This window comes from Pochonia chlamydosporia, chromosome 2 (assembly GCF_001653235.2).
Source record: "Pochonia chlamydosporia 170 chromosome 2, whole genome shotgun sequence".
NCBI lineage: Eukaryota > Fungi > Ascomycota > Sordariomycetes > Hypocreales > Clavicipitaceae > Pochonia > Pochonia chlamydosporia.
In genome coordinates, this window is record NC_035791.1 from 2,027,939 (window position 1) to 2,045,840 (window position 17,902).

Sequence of the window (17,902 nt, forward strand, 5' to 3'; positions counted from 1 at the left end):
ATGTGAGCGAAAATCATGAACTGGCTTGAATATTGAATTCATAAAATTCAATTGTCTTGACAATCGTTGGCATTCGTTCTGCATACTTGCCTCATACCTAATCCCTCTGACTGATTGCTCGGGTATGGGGCCTCTTGTTACTTACACGGTTGGCGCCAGGTATGAATACATCCTGCAGCTTCACAAAATAACCCGTTCCCTTTCGCGTACTTAATAGGCAACTTATAGCATCTCACTATTACTGTTTTATGGACACTGTTTGCATTCTTGACTCCCAAACAAACCACTTATATCATCTTTGAAGGACCGTACCAGACTGACAAGTGAGTGACAGTTAAATTTATCTACCCTAAGTTACTTGGAAAGTATATCCTTGTGCAGCAGATCTGTTGACATATCCACACGTTCAGCTCCATAAATATATCATCCAGTATAACTCAATTTCATCCAATCTGAAGCTTCACACAGGAACTGACGTCGGGTAGGTAAAAGCGAATGTAAAGAAATTTGATGGCCATTTCACACGTCGGATAGTGAATAAATGATAGATTCTCAAGCCATCCATCGGTGAAAAAGCTTGATTGAAAGCAAGTGTGAGGGAGCCACTTTCGTTGCAGAACAACAGGCTACCTTGACCTCACATCACCTCAGCCTTTGCCGGCCTCAAAGCTCAGCAGTCTGAAGTACTGCCGTGCTGACTGCAGCAGTTGTTGAATTCGGTAGCCGGGTTGTTCATACTCCAGTCAGGACAGTCGCGGCCATCCCAGCTTCCTCCAGCTCTGTCACAGCAAGTTCGACTGTCGATGATGTTGAAAACACCGCCGTTCTTGCACTTGCATGCGTTGCCGGCAGCAAAAAGGGAGACAGTGGCGAGAATGATGGCAGTGACCTTCATTTTGAGTTGTTAGGATTTGTAAATCTCTGAAAAGTGGATGATGTGAAGTTGGAAGTAATAGTGTGACGATGGTTGGTGATGTCTCCATGTTCTCCGCGAAGGTGCTGCCCTTTATACTTTTTGTCTTTTTCATTCTAACATGTATTCCCATCAATCCTCGTATTGTCGTTTTTCATCGGTGAGATTTATACTCCTGGCTTACGTCCTCTCATCGACATCGTTACAATGCATCGTATGTCGTACGTGTGACGCTGCATTGGAGTTCATACTTGTTTCCAGGACACGAGTCTCTAGTATCTTGTTTCTGTGGGAAGCAACCAATCTGGATGCTCCAAGAATAGAGGTTTGAGAACGAGCGGAACTTTGCCGAAGCTTACTACCATGCATGGGACTTTTGGCAGTCTTTGTTAACATCAAAGATGTTTAATGGAAGACAAGGTCTCCATTGCATTTCCGGGAAATACCCAAATCTGTCAGTTCGTAATTCGTAACTTTTCTAGTGCCGTAACTTGCCCCGTCTAGAACTTTTGCTACAGCTACGGTACGTTGGAATTATCCTCCCGAGAGTGTACGACTGTTTGCTCATGCTTGAAGCCGATATTCCCCGTGAGCTCTGGAGAACAAAAAATTCCCGATATAGACGCTTATTATGGCTGTGCTGAACCTTAAAAGCAGTACTCATGGTCACATAAATGGGCTTCAGTCATGGAGTGCATATCACAACACATGCTGGCTAGCTCAATGTGAGACATGTACATCAACAAAGGTAGGATGACTATGTGAACAAAATATACAGCCCTTGGGAAGCAAAACTTTTCTCCGTTGTAAAGAGTACCCAGAAGCATCAAACTATCAGATACAGTCACTATAACTCCGTCGTGATCTAGGTAACTTGTTTCCAAGCCAAGTACTTCAACCCTCTCCACTCAGCCCTACTCTGCCGGCCGCAAAATTCCTTTAAAGTCTGCCGATCTCCCCGTGGCTGAGCTACTATTCTAAAACTAGGAAAGGGATTCATATCCATTCACAGCGGGGAATCGCCAGGGACTCTTCCATGGAAATTTGATTCGGGATTAGCAACCTTGTTACTAGTCTGGTCGGCATTGCTAATGTGCGGAAATGAACAAATCTGGTTAGACTTGGAAATAGCCACTCGTGATCGCGATGAGCCGATAGATTCTTATTGCCGCCGAATGAATAGAAGTGGTTTCCAAACCATGTAATGGAGGGTTTGGGTAAGTCGGTCTGTAAAGCTTTACCAATCACCCAAGGAAAGTGGCCGTTGGGGGGTGGTTGAAGATTTGATAAATGCAAAATAACATCGAATAAAGGACTCTAAATATTATCTAAACGTATTTGCTTCCTCTTATGAGTGATTAAATGCTCACACAGAGTATCATTTCTAGCTCCTGACTACCTATGTACGTCTCACCCGTACTCCGTTTACACAGTCCGAAATACGCGAGGTCGTAGTACCACTCAAAAAAGCAACATTGAGCGCCAAATACGTGCCGTGAAATTACATGACCCAATATCAGCAACGAAATAATACGTCTTGGTGAACCAGTCCTTTTTTACCCAAGTCAAGCCAAGATCGTCAACAGCAGCGATGAAAATTGACTTTGCGAATCTGCGGTGGGCGGTCAACAATATCCAAAGTAAAAGGTATCGCATATCGCGTAATATGTTGAGACATTGAGTTGTGATAGAGTATACTTAATATAGGCAAATAATTTTGAGCATAGACTGTAGTTGGCAGGCATTATGTCGGATCAATAAAGATTTAAAACTCCAAGAGCAAATTTGAACTTGACCCTGTTTCCTTCCATTCACAATAATGAATCGTTCTGACCGCCAAATTCACTTCCAGTTCACGAAATATCGTGGAGTCATGTCATCAATTTCATTTCGTATGCTGCATCGTGTGCCCCCTATCCCAATACCATGCCAAGGCTATGCATACTCATTATGCTATCGTCTGTCTTCGTCGTACATACAATCATGATGTCATATCTCACTTCGTCTGCCCAAGCCGTACATATGGCGCTGGGAAAAGCCCCTTGGCGCCCATATACGTACCGAAGAACCAATCCCCATTCACATCTTCAATCTCTCGAATTTCGGCACCTTTTGGAAACAGCAGCTCATCTTCTGATCCGGCCGTCGGATACCAGGCCCAGCGGGAATTTCCTCTCATGCCCGTTCCGCCATCAGGGGGGAAAGAGAGTGTAAACGATGTCGAGCCAGCTTTTGCTGGAGCAGTTGCAGACACATCCCTCGTAGCTAGTCGCTCCCACTTTTCCTCCCCCTTCCTCCAAGACCATTTTTGGAGTCCTTGCCCAGGATATTCAGGACTCTCGAAAGGCTCCGAACGAAGGACTCGACCACCGACAATATCACGTTCGACAAATCTCCATTGTCCAATTTTGCCTTCTGTGAATCCAATGACAGACATTCTATGACCATTCAAACACCGTCTCCAACCAGAATGGCCGTTTTCCATACTAATTTGGCCCCCTGAAACCAAGTTGTTATAGCACGACGTGCAAATGTCGTAGTCGCCTGGTGGTGCATCAGTTACCAACGCACTTGTACAGTTGAAGCAATGATATCGCACGCGGGAGGGTAATATCGAATCCTGGCATACGTCGCATCTGGTCCGGAATGTCAAAGGCTTGAAAGGCCCAATGCTCGTTGCTTGAGGTCCAGTGTAGACAGTCGCAGTAGGAGGTCGGCCAGGTGAGCTAGGGCTAACAGGGCGGCCAGTACCTAGCGAAGCTTCATGAGTCAAAGGAAGAAGAGGGTGCGTGCACGATTTGCCCTGGTTGACACAATTGTTACAGAATCCCCAGTCCCCTTCATTGCACACGTCGCACCGCCAGAAGCAGTCGTTTGTCCACGCCAGACACCGGGCACAGAATGTTCCCGTTTGCAGTCTTCCTCTCGGGTCATCTGCGGTTAGCGTTTTCCTGCCATCAGCACCGCCAGGTGTTGACGGGGGTGGTAGATATCGGCTGGCCGTAAGCATATGCGGCCGAGCTAACGATCCGTCTCCTTGTTGTCGCACCTTCTCCCACTTGGTCCAGGCCCCGTAACCAAAGCCGAACCAAAATTTACATCCTTGGCCAGATCGATAGCAGTTCAGGCATATATTCCACTGACCTCCCGCACATATACCACAATTGTAGTGCACATCATACTCTATATGTTGCTTGCTGCAATGTGAGCATGATATGGAAGGCTCGGGGAACCACTGCGACTGTGTTCGTCGATGCCCGGAGGTGGAAGTTGGGCTAGCCACAGGACTAGACACCGCAGAGTGAACAATGGCAAGCTCTGCTGGTAGATGATGCCTACTGGTCTGCGTTGTAGTCGTCTCATTTGTTGTTGCAGGCGCAGCATCTACCGTGGCAGGATTCCATTGGGGCACTCGACTGGCGAATGAAGCATTGTTGCCGGATGCTGATGCCGGTAGTTCAACGGGTGCCTGAGAGGAAGCTGGAACTGACGGGGTGCTGGAACTGCGAGCCTCGCTGAAGCTTTGTCGAGGGGCGGTGGGATCTGACGTCTGTGACCGTAGTCCTAGGTCCGTCGAAGACCGAGCTGCTGGACGAGTTTCTGCCGCGGATGAGAAGATTGGTGTTGTGGCACTGCGGCCCCCGCTTGCAGTCCTCCGTCGCGGTCGACTCGCAGAGTCCCTTACTTCGAGATTCGTTGGCCCACTCGTAGGTGGTCTGCTTCTGTCTTCGGGCTGACCGCTTCCAGTGGTTGACCTTGAGCTGGCGCGAGATCTTGATCCGGTTTCTGGTGCTGTAAGTCTTGCGTCCGTTTGAATTGCCTCCGTACTTCTAGAGGCAACATTGCTATTGCTCGAGGTGGCTCGTCTGGAGGACTCGTTTCGAGTTCGTTCCCTTTGCCGACGTCTATACGCCTCGGTGATTCGTCGACTCAACTCATCATCGCGAGTCAAGTCAATATTATCCAAATCTAGTCCATCCAACAGGCCCTCTTCTTGAATTTGCCTTGCGAAGTCTTCGATTTCCCTTTCAATATCTCTTTCACTCATCTCTGACGTGCTAATCAGAGATCGCAACGACGATTGATGTTCAACCTGGCGCTGGTGGCTATCACTTTGCCGTCTCCTTCGTCGTCGCTCTCTATCACTTGTGCTATGGTCAGAACCCTGACGACTGGATTCGTCGCTTCGAGAATGCCCTGAAACATCTCCAGCTGGCCGGTGGCGGGAAGTTGATCTGTGATTCCTGCTCGATCTTGACCTTCCGTCGACTGAGTGACTTTGTCGGTGCCTTCGGGGTCTTTCTGCCCGGGTTTGCCCTGGTGTGGCTTCGCGCAAACTCATTTCTCGAACTTCGTCTATTAAACGACGATCCTCGTCTTCAGCCCTCCGCTCCTCCGCAGTTCGTTCCCTAACCTTTACCTTGGGCAGGACCTGATCTCCGGGTTTGTACTTGGCCGCCATTTCCTCCTTGTCGGCGTCGGACCGTGCCTTTGCCGGGTTAGCGGCTACATACATGTCTAACAATGTGACAACCGTGGCATTGTGCCTGGTGTCTCGTACAGAACTTCGACATGACGGGCAGGTGAAGATCGGATCGTCTGGGGTTGGCGGTGTAGGCGCTTTCTCGACCTTTGCAGCTTGGAAACGGAACCATTCTTTCAGGCACGCCCCGCAGAAGGTATGAAGGCAGTCAAGTAAGGTAAGAGGCTGGTATAGGAGCTCCGTGCAAATCTATTGGCAACATGACAAGTCAGCGACTCAGGCACGACATGTGGAGGAGTTGAAGCAACATGGGACATGAAGCAGTTGTGGGTTAGACATACAGAGCACGTCAGCTCCTTCTCCAGATCCAGGCTGGGTTTTCGAGACGCCATTCATAGCATCAAACGCCAACCGCAGAGCCAAGACACCTGACTCTGCGAAATATGGCTTTGGAAAGGAAAAGACTTTCCCCAAGTATCCTGGAGAGAGAGAGAGTTGATGAGCCCTGTCGCATCTGTGGCAACATGTGTGGGCGCGCTGGACCACACCAGTTGACCATACCCACCAATATTGACTGCAGTTGGCAAAGTTAGGTAGCGGGGTTATTGGCTGCATGTGCTGACCGGATCGACCCCATGTCCTTCTAGCTAGACCAGCAGCTATTGTCCAGCCCAACGCACACGACACAACGAGGCCAAAACCGAATTGGAAACAAGCCTATTTTTTCAATACGAGATCAGGCCATGACGGTCTATTCGTTGCGCCGCCTCTGCAGCAGCACAGATTTGCTGATGGGAGGGAAATAGATGCAGCGTTCTTGGTACGGTTTTCAACGAACAGCTCGTTTATGCTAGTCTGCTACTCCTCCACAGGGATGATGCAATCACCAAGTGCTGATTTTGGTCACACGGACGAGTTGGACGTTGTTAGCTTCACATGTAGGTAAATACAAACCACGCACATGCACCCAGTGGGAACACCAGACGGCTATGCGACAAACCCTTAGCACGGTCGGGTCATTGGCTTAACTTGACAATATATTTCTTCCTTACAACGTATAACCCAATGTCCATCTTTTATGCTGTCGCCTCTAAGAGTGAGTCCACTCGGCCTTCTTCTTCTCAGCAAACGCCTTCATGCCAATCTTCTGATCCTGGCTGCCGAACAAGCTGTGGAAGACACGTCGCTCAAACTCAACACCATCTCGCAGACCCAAGTCCTGGCTCTTGTTGACGACCTCCTTGCAAGCCTGAACAGCGACTTTAGAGTATCCAGCAATGGTCTCAGCAGTCTTGAGCGTCTCCTCCATAAGAGCCTCATAGGTAGGGAAAGTCCTGGCTGCAACACCCCACTTCTCGGCCTCGGTGCCAGAGAATGATTTACCAGTCAGGATAAGCTCCATGGCCTTGGACTTGCCAATAGCACGGGTTAGTCGCTGGCTGCCACCGGCGCCGGGAATGGTGCCAAGCTTGACCTCGGGCTGTCCAAAGTTGGCCTTCTCAGTGCAGTAGATGAGGTCGCACATCATGGCGAGCTCGCAACCACCACCGAGGGCGTGGCCAGAAACGGCAGCAATAATAGGCTTCTTGATCTGAGTGGTCAAGAGAGACCACGACTCGATAAAGGACTTGGTGTACGCTTCGGAGAAGGTCAGAGGGGCCATTTCCTTGATGTCGGCGCCGGCGGCAAAGGCCTTTTCTGAGCCGGTAAGGACAATGACAGAGGTCTCATCGGAGGCATTGAACTCGTTGAGGGCCTCGTTCAGCTCGTTGATCAACGGGGTGCAGAGGGCATTGAGGGCCTTGGGTCGGTTGAGCGTGACTGTCAGGAAGGGCATCAATTAGTGACCCATGATTTTTTGCACAATGCCATTAGTGCTAGTAGACAACATACCTTGACCAACCCCGGGCTTGGGAGTAGAGGTCTGAATGTATTCGAAAGACTTGGAGCTATACGCGCGAACCACGCGAGGCAAGGTTGAGCGCTGGAACGGCACCCGAGCCGCAATGGGTCTGACGAACCGAACAGTGTTCATTGTGATTGCAATGGCAACGCAGGCCCAGATGCAGAGTGTAATGAATTGATGTTGTTAAATGCAAATTCAGCTAGTGGGAATCTGCCAATGGGTCCGTTCGGGTGCGACGGTCGGGTCTTGATACGTTCGAGGCAGATGAAGAAATGAGGGTGGGATGAAGCTCTTGGTTGATGCATGGAAAGCATCGGCTTTGAGCCGAGGATAAGTGACGTTTACAGCGTACGGAGTACGGAGTACTGTCTGGTGGGAGGAGCTCAATGCCTTCCAATAGTGGGGCATTGAGGATGTCTGTCGTTCCTGGCTGGTTAGGGAGCCAGCCGCCCAGTCTGTCGTGGCGGAGGCGCACTGAGGTGGAGCACCCAACGCACCACTTTCTCCTCACCTTTATAACAAATAATAAGAAGAATCCAATCAGAAACAGCCGGAAAGCATAATGGTCGAGTCGTATAACGGTTAGTACAGTCGCTTCACAAATTAGCTAATTTGCGGAGCGCGCGACAGACCCGGGTTCGACTCCCGGCTCGACTACTCTTTTTGCTCGTCGTTGTTGTGATATCCAGATCTTTGGTGGTGTTTTGGCAGTGTCGCACATTTCCTTGCTATTTTTTTTTTCTATTTCATGGGCATAGACGGACTGAGATATTGGGGGTCTTCTATAGCTTTGCGGTTGGCATGGGAATATGTTGGTGCGTGCTGACCTTGTGGTTAACTCTTCGCGGATCTATTTGTTGTGACGTCCATGAGCGTGTCATATGGTTTATTACAGAAAAGGCATTTGACATGTGAAAAGAGTGATGTGTGCTAATTTTAGCAACAGGGTCTCGTGGATGCTTCATCATTCAGTGGCTCTTACTCGGCCATGCCACTACGTTGAGCGAACTCAACAGAAAGACCAAAGAGAGACGATATCGGAGGCATCATTGATACTTATCAAGATCCCCTGTACTATAGCTGCGTTTAAGGTTGAACATCTGCCATATTGATGGGATGATGTGTACCCCTCTTCTCTACGGCGTTCTCGAACTCACGCGCCCCTGTTCTGCGACTAATACACTGGTGGCCGACTGAACATTAGCGAGAAGCCGTTGGAGCTATCACAGATGGATGCATATCCGCACGAAAGGCTCCAAGAACCCGATGCTTCCGGGAGTTTGTGAGGTTGGCAAACTTCAATGTTGACGTCCAAGGTCCAAAATTTGTAGTTACCTGGTAAGTCAGCCGCTATTCACCTCAAGCTGGCAGCTGGCAACATTGAGTTTGAACAGTCTGGTCCGGTGCCTGGAGATCCATGTCAAGCTTCAAATGTTATTTACCCTTGCAGGTGACTGAATTTTTCTTTAAGGCTGTGATTGTCGAAACTCACAAAAGCAAAGCACTGAGAAAAGTTTCACTAGCTCAAGCTTCGCCTCGCAACACTCGCATTTGCCACCACGATAAAACTGTCATTCCTGATGGGTGACTCGGCTACTCCTACCGTGAAACATGCCTTGACCCTGACTTTGCCACCCATCGATCTGTTCACCCTCTGTCGATACATCGCGGGCAGGTCACTATTGCTCATATAGATCTTACACCATGCGTAGACTTAGTGCGCTATGAACAGGAAACGCCTTGTTATCTTTGCGGATATTCCTCAAATAATAATGTAAGTTGTTTTACTTTTGCAGCTTGAATCTGTCTTGTAGGGCATGTCGATTTACGCCTAAATTATTGTGATTAGCTGGGGTTGATGCATGTAGGCAAGTGAAGTCTTTCCTGACCATGATCGGATTCATTGTTACATCCATCGAAGGCCACCACACAGCGGGTGGAAAACTCGTCAATGTCAAAGAATGGAATAACCTATCCACTAAGTGGCAAATACTTGTCTGTAGCCTTACGACTGCTAGATTATATCAGTCTACGCGGGGAAATTTGCAAATATGACATTGCACTTTGCATGTATATGTCTTCGGCATTAGGCTACAGTGTGGGGATCAAAAAGTATTTAAATAAGGGAAAGGTATCACATATCGCTTTGTTTGCATGTAAGCTGTGTTGGTGTAATCTTGGATATATTGAGATGTGTTTGTGTATACTTGGATATTCTGAGCTGTGTTTGTGTATGTTTAGATACAGGCAGATATGTTTTGCCACAGACTGTACCTGTAAAACAGTGACAAAAAAGAAAAGCAAACTAACAGCCAAGGCGATCGTCCTTTTGTTCCTTCTAATCTGTAAAATCCTACATATCTAGCTCTGAGAAAGCGTAATCATAAGACAAAGAAAGTGCAAAGTAAATGCCAGCTGTTTGACTCAGTCCACATGGCAACAGCAAGGTGTGCGTCGTCGTTGATAAAACCGCACTTGTCTGTCCGAACGAGGTCGACAAAGACTACTGGAGTTTGGTAGCTTTGAGACTGGTCGATTGTCCGAACAGTCAGAAATTCTGGTATGATCTCAGCTGCGGAGATCTCGGCAATGAGAGACTCATACAACGCTTTCTGCTGCGCGTTCGCCGTGATGATCATGATGCCGCCGCGGCGAATATTATTGGGACTTTGGTCTGATAGTTGTACATCAATATCTCTCATGTCCGGAAATCGGGCATTGTCTGAAGAGGGTGATGCAAAACCCGACAACAAAACGAGTTTGGGTAGGATTGGTGTATGATGTGCCAATTTCGTGTTGAAAGGTCTCTCGGACATCAAACTATATTAAATTGGATATGACTTCCTTATCGCTGTACTGTTGCATAAACGTTGCAACTCTTCTGGCGTATGGGCAGTGGTCGTGTATGATGGATAGATCATTCATGTAAAAGGTGTCACGGACCCAACTTCCCGCCGTTCCACGACAGCGATAATTATCTCTCAGAACAATATCCACCTGACCAGCAAAGTAGGCACGGTCAATGAGGCTGACTTTTCGCTGTTTCCCGAAGAGATCGTTGAACCACCTTGTATCAGAAGACAGTGAGACCGGGCCAAACTGTTTCGGATCTCCAACGAAGAAACATGCTGCATTTGGCCACTTCTGCATAGGGATCAGGGCAAGGCACTCGGTCATTCGTCCAACCTCATCAACAACAACCAAATCGGGCTTCTAGTCCATTCTGTTGGCGAATTGTTGTAAGGCGACCGGTGTCCCGACAATTGCGTTGCTGAGTTTCGCAGCCTCAAGCAATAGTTCCCTGCCGGCTTCCTTGTATTCCACAACGTTGTGCATAAAGGCATCTCGGTCGTGACTCTTTTCCCGCATGGCTCTTATCATAACAGGATAATCTTCAGGTCGTTCTTGTACCAGTCGTTTGGCTCTTTCTGAAAGGGATTGGGGATTCGCCCCAGGCGATGTCTCCTCAAAGGCCCTCAGGCGTCGCCTATAGTCGCTGGTCATGACTCATGAGGGTAGTTTCTTGGGTTGTCATCTGACGATCTACAATGTGCTCTTTCGGACAAGCTACCTCTACATCGAAAACATTCTGCAGTTCTTTGACGAAAGGGTAGATGTGAGTGACGATCTTGTCGGGCCAGGCGGCTGCAAGCCGACGAGCGGCGTCAGAAACCAGTCGGTTTGAAGGGGCAGTCCACGCAACTTGACCAGTAGCTGCGATATCGCATTCATTGCCCTGGGAGATGTCCTGTCTGTTTTGATGGAGCAGAATCGGTGACGGTGTCACAAATCTCCACGCTTCGCCAAACCTTGGCCGAGCAGCGTGATGCTGTTTGCATCCGCTTTATCAAACGTTACCTCCTCGGTGTCTATTATAGGGAGACAAACGTCATGCTCAATGCGTGATTCACGTCCATCCGGAAGAATTAGCGGGGTTTGCATTGTGCGTCGTCTTTGCACCTGATGGATGATACTTCGCACAACGGCTGCCCCCATGGACACCCTGCAGTTTGAAGCCTTCCATTCTTCGAGAATATTGTGGAAAAGCTCTGGGGATAAGATCCATGGCCTTTGTGAACTATCAGCCTCATAGATTCTCCGTATTTTCTGAATTGCGTGAGGTAACTCGATGGCGTTCTCGCTGTACGTTCGCGGTTCGAAGAGAGCCTTTGTCTCCTCGCTCGTTTCGGGGATCGTAAACGACTTGTACGGGTCGTAGGATTCATGGTACAGCCCAGTTAAACTTCCAAGGCGATGGAGGTAACTTGAAATCGGAGGTATACTTGACAATCTCCAGAAAGATCGAACGGCATCGGCGATATCGGTGGCATTGCTGCTCAGCAGGGTCGCAGACATCAGGTGCACCGCACCATGGTTGATTGTTCGAAGAAATTGGTCTACCGAGCCGCCCAAACTTTTGTTTTGGTGGGCTTCATCAATGATTACGCGAGAAAAGTAGTGTCGGTCGGGGTCGATGGCAACCAACTCACGATCAATCAGGTTGCCACTCCGTTCCTCTGGCTCATACGTTCCAGGCAGTAGCTCTTCGATCCATTCCTTGCGGAGAAAATCGTCTCGGACATAATCCTTTGTCCTAGTTACCTTGCAGTAATCAAATGTGTCCGCCCCAAATGGCAATTCCATCGGAAAGGAGTTGAAGTCTTCCTCGTCACGCGTTGTACCATGGTCTGAGGAGTTGTCAATATTACTATACGCTCCGTCTGCCACAATAAAGAGAGTTAGTTGGTAAACAGAGATGAATCTCAGGGAACTGCGCTCACATCTGCCTCGTCTGAACTTTCAGAGCATTCCTCTAGAAACTGACCGATGGCGGCGGAATCGATGTGGCGATCTTCCGGTATGTTGTGGCCCCTTGCAAACGTTCGACTACCGTAGTAGAGGAAAAACTTTAGCTCTGGGAAGGCCTCCTTCAAATCGTAGTAATGGCCTAACAACGTGCTGTTTGGGGCCAATAGCAACGTCGGCGCAAACCGTTGTCCTTGCGGTGTCTGGGACTTGTCTCGATAACTCAGCAAGACGAGAGCTCCTGCTATGAAAGTTTTTCCCGAACCTGTGACATTTGCCAGTATGCTGCCATGTGAACAATCGTTTCTCCATTTGAAGCATCCAATGGGCATCTTATGAATGATTAGCGAGGTTGATTCAACGGGATGGGGAAAGTACAGAGAGCTAAGACATACCAACCAACTGATATCTGGTGGTCGGAGCTTGACTTGACAATCCTCTGTAGTCTTCAGGGATTTCTAGTCCGTAAATCCGCACTTTGGGGCTATTTTGCCTACTCGTGGATTTCTCGATGTTTGACATCTTGGTAGGCCTATCAAGGGCTATTGCTTTTACCATGTGGTGACGTGTACTGCACACACACGCACACGGCATTGCCGTTTTATGGCAAGAAAAGCATATCTTTCAAGAACCGTTGAGGCTAGCACATGCATGTTAGTACTACACCATACGATGTGATCTGTGATGGGAAATTGAAAAGAGGAAGACTCGCACTGACCTCTCGTGCACAAATGCATACGGTAGGCTTTCTCATGTGGAATCCCAGTGGTATACCTGACACAGACAAAGCTGTCTACAGTCTGTCGTAGAAGGTAATTGCCCACATCTGAGTATACACCAACACAGCTCAATATGCCTCAGCACATAACGCTGTATGCGATACCTTGTATGTGGTCAAATACATTTGACCCCTCACTGTATGTGCTTGTCAAGTTGAATATGCCATAGATGCCTTGCCGTATGCCTATAGTGGCATGTTGGGCTGAAGCTACACCGCGCATGTACGATTTTGAGCAACTTGTTCGCCAGCTACAGCCCTTGGTGTGTTAGCAAGAAGAGAGTTCTACATAGATTTGTCCTCAAGCCAAGACGTGGAGTAACTTACACACTAGATCTACTGGATCCAGGCAACGAAGTCACAGTCGTTGGTAGCATCTCTGGTGCTACCTGTCCGTTCGACATGGCGTGATGCTGTAGAGAAGATGTCAATCAGAGAGAGTCGAGTGCAGTGTGCCATAGGCAATGTTTCTCACCAAAAGTAATATTTCGAGCCTTCCTGCATTTGACGCAAATGGATAGAGCGAGGAAGGTGTAGACTGACAGAGTCTCGTAGGCGTAGCGTCTGCTCATGGCATGCTCACCTGACTCTGTTAGAATGACGTCCCTTCTTCAGCATCACGCCATGTCGAACGGAAGAGAGAATGAAAGAAAAAATGAGGTATTGTGCCTGGAGGAAAAGAAAACCCAAGCTACGGGGGGGGAGTCTCGCGTTTATATACCTGGGTAATGAACCCAGAGAACAGTGAATGTGAGCATCTGTGGATGCAGCGAAAGAAGCAGTGAATGTGTGGAAGATGCAGTGAACAGTGAATGTGTGAGAAATGATCACCCGATCTCCCTCAACATGGGCGATAGGGTACATGTATTCCAATTTTGCATTCACCTTGCGTTCAGATCATAGTGATGAGCCAACCTCCCAAGACACTCCAGGTTGCTCTAGGAAAGCCCACCGGAAAAAAGGTGAGGTTCAAGAGATGTTGTTATTTGACAAAACTCTAACTTGACTAGACTCCAAAGGAAATCCAAACCTTGGTTGAGGCCCCCCAGTGCCACCAATTCCGGGTGAGAACTCGGTGGAAACTAGAAGATCAAACGGCAAGACCAAGAATCACTCCTATTTCCCAAATTGGGTTGCATCCTTCGTCTCAATGTCATCTCAATACCGCCTCAATACTATTGTACCGACACCGTTTTCCCCCTGCTTTACCACTCGTATGATCTTCCTCCTCTTTCACACCTCAAGTGCTGGTAATACAACCACAATGGTCCGTGAATAGCCAACCTCAAATTCTTCTCCACAACGTCAACATTGCTAGCCTCTTTCGTGTCATCTTACATGGTCAAACGTGCCTCTTCCATCTTTCATTTCTCGCTGTCTTCTAGCGTGTTATTTCAACTATTCCCCCCTCACATCACGTCTGAGTCACGATGATGACCAAGAGGCGGCCGACAATTGGCATATCATAGATAATGAGACCCAATGCGGCGTTAGAGGGGAGGGTTACTCTCCGGAACAGAAACGCGTTCGATACACCGAAAACTACGATTACATAGGCGTCTGAGCCAGAGCCAGAGATTAGGCCAGAGCCAGAGATTAGACCTGAGCCAAAAGCAGAGATATACCATCAGCAGAAAACGAAAATCAACAGTTCGATTCCTCGAAGGAGTGTTCAGGTGTGCGGAGAACCGCTGCCGCGAAGACTTTCGAAAGTGCGGTCAATCGGCCTCCCAGCTTGAGGCACAGACACTTGACGCCATTCGTCAGCTTTACGACGAGGCAGAAAGTATCTATCGTAAGGATGTCGACAAGAATGGCAACGCCGCCAAACGTCCAGTGCTTTCAAAATTGAAAATTTCGAAGCCCGGCGAAGACTGTCTCACGAGCTGTACTGACGCGTTCGGAAAGGAAGGAAAATTGGCACCAGCACAACAACGAGCATTGGCTGGTCATCAACCATATTTCCTGGCAACAAGATATTACACCAAGAAACTTTCATTTGGCAACCACCCAGTAAGAAAGCTAGCAAACATGAATTGCGAGGACTTGTTACGTATCGAGTTTCAGACCGACTCGTCTGAGCCGGATGCGCAGTCAGCCGTGAGGTCGGTTGACGAGAATGCTCCAACACCCGAAAACAAAGTCGAAGATTCAGACTTACCAAGTTCTAAACCCACATCGGAGGACATTGCGAAGCTTGTTGATAGTTACGAGCACCGAATTTCTGGGCTTGAAAAGTCCCTTGATGAGCTGAAAAGGGCGCATGCCGAGCTTTTAAAGTCACACACCGAGCTGAAACAGAGACAAGAAACCAATAACAAAGAAATTCAGGAGGCAAGCAGTCAGCAGCTTCAGTGCCAAACACAAGTAGACACACTTGAAGAGTCCGTCCACGGACTCCAAACAGACGTCGACCGCCTCAAGGTACGAACAAAGGCCCCAGAGGATGTACCAAAAAAAGAAGAAAAAAGGCCAGAATACAGTGGGCGCGGAGAAGTATTCAAACAAGGAAATATATCGCATACCGCGCTGTGTGCTGAGGCATGTTGAGCTGTGTTAGTGTATACTTGGATATGTTCAAATACATTGGACCAGACTGTATATCTCATAGAGCTGATGCCAACAATACAGTTCCTCAAGGTAAAAAACCATCAACTTTGATATCACAATAAACTAAAACTGATAAATCAAAGCTTAGGGAACAAAGCGCGCCGCCAATGAGACTATGGGATGCAATCTGGGTTGCGCTTGAACGACGAGCCGACTTCATGTGGCTAGGTCTCAGCAAAGGATCATGGGCAGGACAAATCTATGTCCAATTTACACCATCTTATTTGCAATTTGGTGGCATTCATCCAGTTCCTCACATAAATCACAAACCCCACGCAGGTTATGACTCATTTGCTTGTACAGAGAGTCGTGAGCATACTCATTTGGTACGTCTAATTTGCAAGTGTTGAGGGTTTCTTGTCTAACGTCAGAGCAGGAAACTTGGTGCCGGACTCTCCCAGAACCCTACTTCCTATCAGGGTTCGAGCATGATTTGGATGCTATTCTTACAACAGTGAGGTGACTAGAGACTACCTCACAGATTCACCCACTTGCACATCGAATCCGCAGATTACCTGGTAATATCCAATACGAGATATACAAACTTTGCAGCGTTGATACCTCGCCCTGGGCATGCACATATATCCACCAGCCTCGGGAATTTTGGTACAATATGCTCAAGAGTTTACCTTTTCGGGAGCGTTTTGGACGGACTCGCTCTCGACAGTTGTTTATCGGCCCAAGAGAAGGGAGGGAGCCCAAACAACGCCCCATATCTACAAGTTTGAGCAACTAGTTCGCCAGCTGCGATCCCCAGTGTGTTGGCACGCGAGCCATACATGGGCTCGTACCCACGCCAGTACCCTGAGGAACTCAAACCTGGATCCATTGAGTCCAGGCAAAGATCATACCAGTTCTTGGCGGCCTACCTTGGAGGGTTTGTCATTGGCAGACAAATCGACGAGATGAAAGCCTTGCTTGAGGACCACTGCAACGAGCAAAACGACAATCTCGAAGAACTGCGTGACTTACTCTACGAGCACCACGATACCCAAGATGCGAAAATACTTCAGCAGCGCAACCAACTAGACCACATCGTGGCTATAACGGCTAGCCCTCACGCCGAGGTTCAAAATCAGCTGGACCGCATTGAAAACCTGTCGACGCACCAGCACGCTGCGCACAAAGGCAGCCAATGGACATACAAGCCACCATCGATCAACACCACACATTGCAGCAGGCCCGCTTGGCTCAGACAGACGCCTCCATCGCCGCTGTAGTCTGCGTCTGCGAGTTCATCAGCGGCCAGAGACCATTCCCTGGCGACGTCGGCCGTATGGTCCAATTGAGCGGCGCCATCAGCGAGGCGGCCAGCGCGGAGCTCCATTTCGGCGGTGGCAGATCGGGGAAAGATTTGTCGGAGCGCAGCAACATTGAATGTCACCCCTAGTATCATAGGAGACAGTCCGCAAGGTAACGTCATTCAGGGGAATAACGATAACCACAGGACATTCGACACCGTCACCATGGCGAACGTGAGCTGTCACTGTGATGACGTTCTCGGCGAATTCGCCTCCCTGGAATTACAGTTCAATTTTCCAGTACGAAGGCTTTTCTATGGTGCGATTTAGCGAGCAAACCGCAAGAAACGTTACTTATTATGAGCAGAAGGCGGGTCTACTGAGCCAAACACGCCGATGTACAGTCTGTGGTAAAAAGTATTTGCCCACATTCAAGTATACACAAACACAGCTCAATGTCTTCCAGTACACACAAACACAGCTTAACGTATCCAAGCATACACAAATACAGCTCAGTATACCCAAGTATACACCAACACAGCTCAGCATGTCTCAGCACACAACGCGACATGTGATAAATTTCCCTAGTTTAAGTATTTTTGACCTCCCACTGTATTTTCTCGTCTGAGGACGTTACTGGCTTTGGTATTAGAGTGTCGAAGTCTTGTTGGTTCATGGGAAGCACAAATGAGAACGATGTATACTCGCAAGTCGCGGAATCGTCTGTTGTGTGTCGAAGATGCTGGCGATTGTTTGGTGGAGACATTGAAGCAAACTGTGGACTGAAAGGCTTCTCAGGGTTTTCAACTCTTTGGAAACGAGGTGGGAGATGTAGTTCTCATCGAGTGTCTATACTTATATAACAATATCAAGGCACAGTCTTATCTGGCAGTTTCGATTGTAAAGCAGGCCGAATTACCGTGTCTGATCTCCAGCCACGCAAACTGCCGGGTTCATGCAGTCACACGGCACAAACGGCACTGGGCCATTGATAATTTGGCGCCTAACTCTCCTTTTTATTCGGTGTGGACTTTTACCATTACTGGCATTCTATGGCGGCTTTGTACGAAAGGCTCAGCTGCTTGCTTTGACACCTTTCAGAGGATAGCGTTAGGGAAAAGGATCAAGCTTGCTTTTTACATTGGACAGAAGTTTGTGCATTAAT

At 48.4% G+C, this 17,902-nt stretch overlaps 4 protein-coding genes and 1 non-coding gene across 5 annotated transcripts; 2 read left to right on the top strand and 3 right to left on the bottom strand.

Annotated features, from left to right (window-relative positions):
* Window positions 1-2,909: 2,909 nt before the first annotated feature.
* Window positions 2,910-5,429, bottom strand: VFPPC_02739 (ring finger domain-containing protein; the record flags this gene model as incomplete). The annotated part of the gene is made up of 1 exon (XM_018282341.1): window positions 2,910-5,429. One exon carries the CDS (start codon window positions 5,427-5,429, stop codon window positions 2,910-2,912), a length of 2,520 nt encoding a protein of 839 aa, XP_018146774.1.
* A 1,057-nt stretch (window positions 5,430-6,486) lies between these two features.
* Window positions 6,487-7,431, bottom strand: VFPPC_02740 (enoyl-CoA hydratase; the record flags this gene model as incomplete). Its single annotated transcript, XM_018282342.1, has 2 exons — window positions 6,487-7,217; window positions 7,290-7,431. The coding sequence occupies 2 exons, from the start codon at window positions 7,429-7,431 to the stop codon at window positions 6,487-6,489; spliced, it is 873 nt and encodes a 290-aa protein (XP_018146775.1).
* Window positions 7,432-7,866: 435 nt separating this feature from the next.
* VFPPC_17252 lies at window positions 7,867-7,959 on the top strand. The gene has a single exon. It is a non-coding gene; the product is annotated as a tRNA-Val (tRNA).
* Window positions 7,960-11,085: 3,126 nt separating this feature from the next.
* Window positions 11,086-12,630, bottom strand: VFPPC_02744 (hypothetical protein; the record flags this gene model as incomplete). The annotated part of the gene is made up of 3 exons (XM_018282344.1): window positions 11,086-12,023; window positions 12,128-12,373; window positions 12,504-12,630. 3 exons carry the CDS (start codon window positions 12,628-12,630, stop codon window positions 11,086-11,088), a joined length of 1,311 nt encoding a protein of 436 aa, XP_018146777.1.
* A 1,728-nt stretch (window positions 12,631-14,358) lies between these two features.
* VFPPC_02745 (autophagy protein 16 (ATG16) domain-containing protein) lies at window positions 14,359-15,959 on the top strand (the record flags this gene model as incomplete). Its single annotated transcript, XM_018282345.1, has 5 exons — window positions 14,359-14,375; window positions 14,443-15,310; window positions 15,518-15,526; window positions 15,580-15,822; window positions 15,873-15,959. 5 exons carry the CDS (start codon window positions 14,359-14,361, stop codon window positions 15,957-15,959), a joined length of 1,224 nt encoding a protein of 407 aa, XP_018146778.1.
* Window positions 15,960-17,902: the final 1,943 nt, after the last annotated feature.